Source organism: Muscardinus avellanarius (genome assembly GCF_963383645.1).
Source record: "Muscardinus avellanarius genome assembly, chromosome: 15".
NCBI lineage: Eukaryota > Metazoa > Chordata > Mammalia > Rodentia > Gliridae > Muscardinus > Muscardinus avellanarius.
In genome coordinates, this window is record NC_137801.1 from 89911283 (window position 1) to 89921348 (window position 10066).

The 10066-nt window shown below is 45.3% G+C and overlaps 1 protein-coding gene across 3 annotated transcripts in view; it reads right to left on the reverse strand.

Moving 5' to 3' along the window:
- Positions 1-6294, reverse strand: part of TSGA10 (testis specific 10) — a gene marked incomplete at both ends in the record, with an annotated part of 41866 nt that extends 35572 nt beyond the window's left edge. For all 3 annotated transcript variants that reach the window (XM_080711166.1, XM_080711164.1, XM_080711165.1), the window contains 5 exons: positions 1319-1470; positions 3100-3177; positions 3263-3433; positions 5266-5424; positions 6244-6294. In XM_080711166.1, the coding sequence (XP_080567292.1) occupies positions 1319-1470; positions 3100-3177; positions 3263-3433; positions 5266-5424; positions 6244-6294 (611 nt within the window). The remainder of the gene's footprint in view (positions 1-1318; positions 1471-3099; positions 3178-3262; positions 3434-5265; positions 5425-6243) is intronic.
- Between the last annotated feature and the right edge of the window lie 3772 nt (positions 6295-10066).

Below are 10066 nucleotides of genomic sequence, written 5' to 3' on the forward strand. Positions count from 1 at the left end.
TATTTCTCTCCTAATTATATCCTAAGTCACCCTTGCTCTCAGTTACTGTCAAACCTGTGCCTTGTATTTTCTTACTCTGTTCATATTCCAGAAGAGAATTTAAGTTTATAAAAGTAGAGTGGAAGCCAGGTGTGGGGCATGGACCTGCCACCCCAGTAAAGCCAGGTGTGGGGCATGGGTCTGCCACCCCAGTAAAGCCAGGTGTGGGGCATGGGCCTGCCACCCCAGTAAAGCCAGGTGTGGGGCATGGGCCTGCCACCCCAGTAAAGCCAGGTGTGGGGCATGGGCCTGCCACCCCAGTAAAGCCAGGTGTGGTGGCATGGGCCTGCCACCCCAGTAAAGCCAGGTGTGGGGCATGGGCCTGCCACCCCAGTAAAGCCAGGTGTGGGGCATGGGCCTGCAACCCAGTAAAGCCAGGTGTGGTGGCATGGGCCTGCCACCCCAGTAAAGCCAGGTGTGGTGGCATGGGCCTGCAACCCAGTAAAGCCAGGTGTGGTGGCATGGGCCTGCCACCCCAGTAAAGCCAGGTGTGGTGGCATGGGCCTGCCACCCCAGTAAAGCCAGGTGTGGTGGCATGGGCCTGCAACCCAGTAAAGCCAGGTGTGGTGGCATGGGCCTGCAACCCAGTACTTGGAAGGCTGACACAGGAGGAGTGAGAGCTCCAGCCAGCCTCAGCAATGGGGCAAGAGTCTCAGTCACCTGGAGAGACCTTGTTCCACACAGAAAAAAAATAAATAAACAAAATAGGGCTAAGGGTATAGCTCCGAGAGAGAATGTCCCTGAGCTAACTCCCCCAAAATAAATATAAACCACAAAAAATAAAAAGGAAAAAGGAAATACTGAAGTAAAATATGCTCAGAACCAGAAGGACTTTGTAAAAGCTCTTTTGGTTCCAGGTGGGGCATCACCCAGCCGAGATGTGACGTGTGCGCCCAGGGAAGCGCACCATTACTAGTCTGTGACTGGCCTTGGAAAAATCTGAATGTGTCTTGAGGTTCCTATAACTGCTTCATGATATCCTCTCAGAGATTAAAATCAAATAATCATCACTGTAAGATATGCTACAGGCTAGCATGGGGGCCCACACTTGCAATCCCAGTGTTTGGGAGTCACGGGAGGATCACCGTTCAAGGACAGCCCCAGCTACTTCGTGCAACCTAAGGAGGCCCTGTTTCAAAATAAAGAATAAAAACATAAGAGGTAGAATGCCCCTGGGTTCCGACCCCAGTACAGCACAAAGGAAAAAAAAGAAACATAGTCGAAAAGGTGGCGGACGAGCTAGCAGCTGCAGCTGACCGCTGCTGGCAGGTTGCTTTACCTCAGAGAGTTGTTCTCGGCCTTCTGCCGGCCAAGCTCACTTTCCGTGTCCATGGCCTTCCTCGCGAGGGACTTCATCTCCTTCTCCACAGTGGTTATGGTCTCCTTCATCAACGTCATGTTTGACATCTGCTCCATCCGCTCATCATCGAGCTACAGAAGCAGAAGGACAAGGTGACGGCATCGCTCCAGGCCGGAGCAGTTCTCAGTTCTACAAACTGAGGCTCACGGCAAGACTCAGTGAGAGCACAGGGCGTGTGGGCACGCTTGTCATCCCCGCGCTCGGGAGGCAGAGACAGGAGAATTGTGCAGGTTCGAAGCCAGCCGCGCTGGCTTAAGAGACCCAGTTTCCAAATAGGTCTGGGAGTGTAGCCCAGAGGTAGAAGCGTTTCCAGGAACCCCAGTACCATAAAAAAAAAAAAAAAACTCAGTAAGAGGTGAGGTCAGACCAGCACGGCGGCTTCGTGGCTAAGGCGGTGTGGTAGGAACAAGGCAAGCCGCTGGCAGCTTTATTTATTTTTTACAGTGCTGGGGATGGAATCCAGGGGCATTCTACCTCTTTATTTTGAAGCAGGGCCTCACTGAGTTTCAAAGGGCCTAAGTAGCTGAGGCCATCCGCGAACCACGATGTCCTGTCTCAGCCTCCCAAATGCTTGGGAATACAAGTGTGCCCACCACGCCTGGCTACTGAGCAGCCTTTTAATAAAGCCTCATAGCACTCTATGTGTCTCAGTATGGCTCAATTTGACTATTACATGCATATTCTAGCTACCAAAGAATTTCTTATTAAACAACATTAATAAATCACACATATAAAGTAGAATTATGAAAATAATTTTTCTCCTATCTAGTGTTTGCTACAGAGAAATTTAAGTATATACAATTAAACTTGGTAATAGAAGGTCAGATTATCTCAATTCTGTTTATATAGTCATAACATCTAAAGTATATATTCAAAGTATATACTCAAAGCACCTCAAATCCTTGATATCATCATATCTGGCAATATGTAAAAAAATAAAGAGCCAGATGTGATGACGCATGCTTCCCAGTATTCAGGAGGCTGAGACCAGAGGATCCGGTTTGCAGACAGCCTCAGCTACTTAGAGAGGCCCTCCGCAACTTAGTGAGAGCCTGTTTCAAAAAAAAATAAAGAGCTGGGCGTGGTGGCGCACGCTTGTAATCCCCGCGCTTGGGAGGCGAAGAAAGGAGGATCACCCAGGTTCCAAGCCAGCCACGCTGGCTTAAGAGACCCTGTTTCCAATTAAAAATATATAAAAATAGGTCTGGTAGTGTAGCCCGGAGGTAGAAGGGTTTCCAGGAACCCCAGTACCACGAAAGAAAGAAAGAAAGAAAGAAAGAAAGAAAGAAAGAAAGAAAGAAAGAAAGAAAGAAAGAGAGAGAAAGAGAGAAAGAGAAAATAGATAAAGAAAGAATAAAAAATAGGGCAGGGTGTGTAGCTCGCAGGTTGAATGCCTCTGGGTTCCATCCCCAGACCCACAAAAAAAAAAAAAAAAGGAAAATGAGAAAATGAGGATGTTGTTAAAATCCCAAGAACACACCCTGATAGTTGTTTTAAAAAAGAACACACTTTGCAACCACACACACAGAATTACTCACATTTTTAGAAGGAAATAAGAAGAAAAGTGACAATTCATACCATGCATATCGCTTTAAGTATTTCAGAACAACAAACACTTGTATGTTTCTTAGAAATATAGAAGAGCTTCTCTGAACAAGGAACAGAGGGAGGGAAGCCAGGCGCGGCCAAGGGGACCTCACGTGATGAACTGTGCACTCCAGCTCCTCTATCCTTTGTTCCAAGTGCGCCTTCTCATTAAATGCTGTCTCTTGAGCGATCTGTGTAAAAACAAAAGACAAAACAGAGTCTGTCAGCGTCACTGTGGGCGCTTCGCCTGCATTCAGGCAGAGGAGCTCTGCAGACCTTCAGCCGCTCCCGCAGGCTGTCCCGCTCCGTGGTCATCCTGCGCAAGTCGGTGAAGGCCACGTCCCTCTCCGTCTCCACCCTTCGGAGGATGGCATGAGCCGTGGTTGATTTAGGAGACTTGCAGCTTTTCATCATTTCTCGTCGAAGTCGGGCAATTTCTTCCTGTGCCTATTATTTAAATACACAGAAAGAAGTTTGTAAAACAAGCTTGAAACTATACATGAATATCTCCACCAGTTACAGTGCAAAGCTATAGTAGTATGCATGCAGCAAAAAGCTGTGCTTTTATTCTCAAATTAAGCCTTACAAACAATGCAAATTAATGAATTTAAAGAGAAACTCCCGCCAGGCGTGGTGGCGCACGCTTGTCATCCCCGCGCTTGGGAGGCAGAGACAGGAGAATCGCGCAGGTTCGAAGCCAGCCGCGTGCGCTGGCTTAGGAGACCCTGTTTCCAAATAAAAATGTAAAAATAGGTCTGGGAGTGTAGCCCGGAGGTAGAAGGGCTTCCAGGAACCCCAGTACCACCAAAAAAAAAAAAAAAAGAGAGAGAGAGAGAAATTCCCTTTATACCATCTCTGCCAAATTTTTAAAATAAAATTAATTTGGTAAAAGTGCAACAGAGAACATTTTGTTAAGAAATACACCTGGTATGCTCCATTTGGCCATTCTGCAGTATAAATCCGAATCGGCACATTCATGGAGAGCACTGGTCTAGTGACTCTCTCCGTATGTGTCTGCTTCCACCTCAGGTCACAGGCATCCCCGCTTCCTGGCCCACGGGCCTCACAGAGCCCGCTCTCTGCCCTTGCTCGGGCCCTGGCACCATCCATGTCCTGCAGATGGCTTCAGGCCCACCTCGCCGCAGAGGTCTCCTTGCCTTCTCTTCTCCACTTGGGAGTGACCTATTGAGCTCATCTCAGGGTCTCAGAGGAAGAGACCTTCTTCTCAAGTTCCACAGAAAAGACTAAGACCCCAACCTCACTTCCTATCACATCTTCCGAAAGCCTCAACGCGATGATAATTACTTCCTCTTATGTTTGAACAGCTCCCTCTTCACCAGTTCCCCCTATCTCCAATCATGTACAGGGCTCGCTTCTGTTGAAAGCCTGTCAATTCTTCCTGCTGGTCCATTGCTCTGATCTTTTGGGAGGTATGGGAATAACCGGTGTACTCATATACTTATTATATTGGAAATGTATAAATTACTTTTCATTAAGAATATTTAACAACAAATTGAATTATCCAATGTTAGATTAATTTGATTGGCAGCTTTAAGCACTCTCACTGAACTTTAAGAATTACAAATATCTAGTTGGGCGTGGTGGTGTACACCTGTAATCCCAGTGCTTGAGAGGCTAAGACAGGAGGAGCGTAGATTCACAGCCAGCCTCAGCTACTTAGTGATGCCCACAATTTAGTGAGAGCCTGTTTCAAAATAAAGACTAAGCTGGGTGTGGTGGCGCACGCTTGTAACACCCGCGCTTGGGAGGTGGAGACAGGAGGATCCCGCAGGTTCAAAGCCAGCCGCGTGCGCTGGCTTAGGAGACCCTGTTTCCAAATAAAGAAGTATAAAATAGGTCTGGGAGTGTAGCCCGGAGGTAGAAGGGTTTTCAGGAACCCCAGTACCACCAAAAAACAAAAACAAAAATAAAATAAAGAATAAAAGGCGGGTGTGGTGGCACACGCTTTTAATCCCAGCATTTGGGAGGCTGAGACAGGAGGATCGCACAGGTTCAAAGCCAGCCTCAGCAACTCAGTGAGACCCTGTTTCCAAATAAAGATAAGATAGGGCTGGGGTGTAGCCCGGAGGTAGAAAGCCTCTGGGTTCCACCGCCCAGTACCACAAAAAAATAAAAAATAAAGCTGGGGGTGTAGCTCAGAGGTAGAATGCCCCTGGGGTTCAATCACCAGGACCACAAAATGACAACTAAAATAATAACTAGAAACCCCTAGAAGTGAAATGATTGCTTACAAAATGTGTTCTTATGAGTTAAGTTACCTGTTCATAGAGAAGGAAGGTCTTGTCTCTCTCTGATGTAAGAACCTTGACATTGCCCTGGATTTCTGCCAGATGGCGCTCATATTTCTCCAGCATACACTTGAGCTCCTCGCGATCTCTCGTGCTTGTCTTCAGCAGCTCCACATCACAGTTCGCCCCCTGCAATTGTTATATAAGAAATGCAAATGTGATGCTGAGGTCAACAAATGTGCACTGACATATGGTGCCAATAAAAAGATGCTACTACTCACTGAAGTGGAAGGAAGTCACTACTAGTGTAACAAGAAGCACCCCTTAACAGCAGCTTCATTCCAAATTGCTCCAACGTGCTTTATTACCTCCCAACCTCTACTCGCCAGGGAACAGAGAACAACATTGTGGTCCACTGTGCCACCAGAGCCCTCTGCCTCTGGACCTCTTAGCACAGCCACCCACACCAAATCAATACTGAACTGCGCCCACATTGAGGAAATCAAAGATTAAAAGCCAGTGTTTTTGTTTTTTGTTTCATCATACTGGGGATGGAGCCCAGGGGCATTCTACCTCTGAGCTACACCCCCAGCCCTATCTTTTATTCTATTTATTTATTTATTTATTTATTTATTTATTTATTTGGTGGTACTGGGGTTTCTGGAAGCCCTTCTACCTCCAGGCTACACACCCAGACCTATTTTTTATATTTTTATTTGGAAACAGGGTCTCTTAAGCCAGCGCGGCTGGCTTGGAGCCTGCGCCATCCTCCTGTCTCCGCCTCCCAAGCGCGGGGATTACAAGCGTGCGCCACCACGCCCGACTTATTCTTTATTTTTAAACAGGGTCTCACTGGGTTGCAGAGGCCTCACTAAGTAGCTGAGGCTCTGCGAAATGAGATCCTCCTGTCTCCGCCTCCCAAATGCAGGGATGACAAGCTGCCCACCACGCCCAGCAAAAGTCAGTGTATGAACAATAAACGCCAAGTATTTATGTTTCCAAACCTACCCGGGAAGATGGAGACAGACGTCTTGGACTTTTAGACCTACTTCTCATCATTTTTTTCAGATTCTGAGCTTCCCTTTTGTAGTAATCTCTGTCAGCTTCTAAAGTCTTGACAAAGGAATCAAGTCTGGAAGGAGATTTATTTTGTGCTTTTTCGGTCTCTAAAATTATCTTGCCGAGGAGGAAAAAATTAGACCATTATTTCAAGCTAAACTAGAGCGTGCATTTCTAAAGAAAATTAAATAGGACCCTTAGAAACATTAAATTTGATTTCTTTAAAAAGAATACTTAAAAATTATTTATCAGTAATTTATTGTTTGGGTTTTTGTGTGTGTGTGTGTGTATGTACTGGAGACTGAATCTAGGGGTGTTCTACCTCTGAGCTACACCCCCATCTCTTTTTAGTTTGAAACAGGGTCTCATTAAGTTGCTGAGGCCAGCTGGCTTCTAACCTGCAGTCCTCCTGCCAGTCTCCCAAGTCCTGAGATCACAGGGATGGGCCACTGTAGCTGGCTTACAGGTTACTCTTAACAAATATGTTATAGTGTCTAAGTTTTGTATGACAACAAATAAATGAATTAAGTGGATGCTACATATTCAGTACTTTCAAGTACATTTCCATAAATTCCAATTCACTTTAATGTATTTAGAAACACTTCTCTTAAGCCAGTCATGGTGGTACACGCTTGTAATCCCAGTATTTAGGGAGATTGGAGGATAGCAGGTTTGCAGCCAGCCTCAACTGCTTAGTGAGGCCTTCAGTAACTTAGTGAGACTCTGTTTCAAAAATAAAAATTAAGTCAGGTGTGGTGGCGCACGCTTCTAATCCCAGCATTTGGTAGCCTGAGACCAGAGGATCATGGTTTGCGGACAGCCTCAGCTACTTAGTAAGCCCCTCTGCAACTTAGTGAGACCCTGTTTCAAAATAAAAATAACAAATAGGGCTTGGGGTGTCACTCAGAGGTAGAATGCCTCTAGGTTCCATCCCCAGTACCGAAAAAAGAAAAATAAAAAATATATATATATATTTTATATATATTATGAGGGAAGTTTACTGAGTGGACAAATCCATGGTCTATTCTAAGACTTTTTCACAGCCATCACTGTAAATGACAGCAGAGCTAAAGGCATTGGGAGACCAGCCAAGGGCAGCGTCCTCTCTCTAGGCAGCCCGGCAGCCAGGGAGCCCCCAGCAAGTGGCCCGTGCCACAGCGGACTTCTGAAAACAGCCACCTCGGCCTGTTCACTAGAGGCATGAGAGCCAAATAGATCTGTAATTTTCTGTAGCTTACTATCTGAATAAATGTATTCCTTAACATTTATGGAAAATGGACTTACAGATCTAAGCTTCTTTATTGTATCTTCCAATACTATAATATTATTTTGCTGGCAAATCAGTTCAATCTGAAAAATAAGAAACAATTTCCATTACTTATATTAAGGATGCTTAAGTTAACCTGATTGGATGGAAAGAGCACCAAAAGTAGGAAGTCAGCCAGGCGTGGTGGTGCGTGCTTGTCATCCCCGCGCTTGGGAGGCTGAGACAGGAGGATTGCGCGGGTTCGAAGCCAGCCTCAGCTACCTAGTGAGGCTCTCAGCAACTTAGTGAGACCCTGTTTCCAAATAAAATAGGTCTTGGAGTATAGCCCGGAGGTAGAAGGCCTCTGGATTCCACTCCCAGTACCACCAAAAATAAATAAATAAATAAATAAATAAAGTAGGAAGTCACTTAAAAACATGAAGATAGTGAATATTTAAGAAAAAACAACCTCTGTGCTTACCTACCTTTGGTGGTAAACCAAGGACAAAATACAATTCCTTCAAATTACACAATGTTTGTACAATATATTAGTTGATTTCATTTTGAAAAGTTACTCCCCATGAACTGGAACAAACTGTTAGTATTAATTATAATTCTGAAAATAAGGAGTCTATAAAAGAATGACCGGAATGAAGATATTCCCAAATTACCCATTACAAGAGACTGCTTTCTCCTCAGAACTCTCTTAGAAGTTTAGTTCAATTCAATTCACAAAATATTACTTGTACCATTTTTTTTATTCAGGTCTGGGGATGGAGTCCAGGGGCATTCGACCTCCGAGCTACTCTCCCTGCCCTATTTTTTATTCTTTATTTTAAAACCGGGTCTCACTGAGTTGCAGAGGGCCTCACTAAGCGGCTGAGGCTGGTCGTGAACCATGATCCCCCGGTCTCAGCCTCCCGAGTGCTGGGATGACGAGTGTGGGCCCCCACGCCCGGCTTACTTGTACCATTTCTATGATCCTGAGCATACCCAGTCTTATAGAGCCTACAGTCAAATACTTAGCAAATACCTACACCATATATTCACATTATATATGTTATATACTATGTAACCTATATTACATCTAATGTATGTTTACACTACACATTTACATTAAACTTCTAAAGGATAATGACCAGGGTTTCGGTTTCATGCAAGGTAACCAAGCTCTCGGCTAAAAGCGAGCCTCTTGGTCCCGTGCCTACGTTTAATTTTGGGCTTTGCCCTCCGACTGCTCTGACAGTTGCAGCCTCAACGGTGCTCCAAGCTCCTTCCTGTGTGGAAGACTTCCCCAGCTGATGGTGCTGCTGTGGGCGGGGAGATGCAGGAGGTGGGGCTGGTGGTGGGCGCGTGGTCACTGGGTGCCTGAAGGACACAGTGGGGCCCCAGCCCCTTCCCTCCCTCTGCTCCCCGGCCACCAAGCGGTGAGCAGCTTCCACTGGCCACGCGTCTACCCTGGGGTCCTGGCTCGCAGCACCCCGAGAGCCTGGCTAGCACCTCGGAAACTGTCAACCAAGGGAGACATTTCCTCCTCTCAGGTTTATTTTTCTGAGGTATTCTGTCACAGCAACAGAAAGTTAACATACCTGCTATATTTTACATTTAAATTTACTGGAATTGTTGCTTATTTATTTTTTTATTTTTGTACTGAGAATTGAACTCAGGCAGTGTACCTCCAAGCTATATCCCCAGCCACTTTTTTATTTTTATTTTAAAACAGGTTCTCACCAAGTTGCTGAGGTTGGCCTCGAACCTGTGATTCTCCTGTCATAGCCAGCCTCAGCTACTTAATGAGGTCCTTCACAACTTAGTGAAACTGTTTCAAAATAAAGAATAGAAAATAGGACTGGTGACATAGCTCAGAGGTAGACTGCCGCAGGTTTCAATCCCCAATTCTGCAAAAAAAAAATAATAATAATACTATGACACTTTCTCATAAAAATAAATTTATACACACATCCTATATAGATAAGACATGAGCAATAACATATAAACAAAAAAGATAGATTATGTCTAGGTATGGAGCAAGGTGTGGTTATGGTAGATATTATTATCATTATTTCTTTTTTAGTGGTACTGGGGATGGAACCCAGGGGCCTTCTACCTCCAGGCTATACTCCCAGACCTATTTTATATTTTTATTTGGAAACAGGGTCTCTTAAGCCAGCCGAGGCTGGCTTTGAACCTGTGGGATCCTCCTGTCTCAGCCTCCCAAGCACAGGGATTACAGCATGAGCCACCACGCCTGGCTTGGTAGATATTATTTTCTTCATTATATTTTTCTATGTAGACCGAAATTTTTATTTTTAAAAAACTTTATTTTTTGCAGTGCTACGGAATAATCCTAGTACCTCATCTGTACTAGACAAGCACTCTACCACTGAGCCAAAACCCCTGCCCATGCTTTTATAATGATTTAAAAATGCTGACTGAAGACCGGGCGTGGTGGGCACGCTTGTAATCCCAGCATTCAGGAGGCTGAGACAGGAAGATCGTGGTTCACGGCCAGCCTCAGCTACTTAG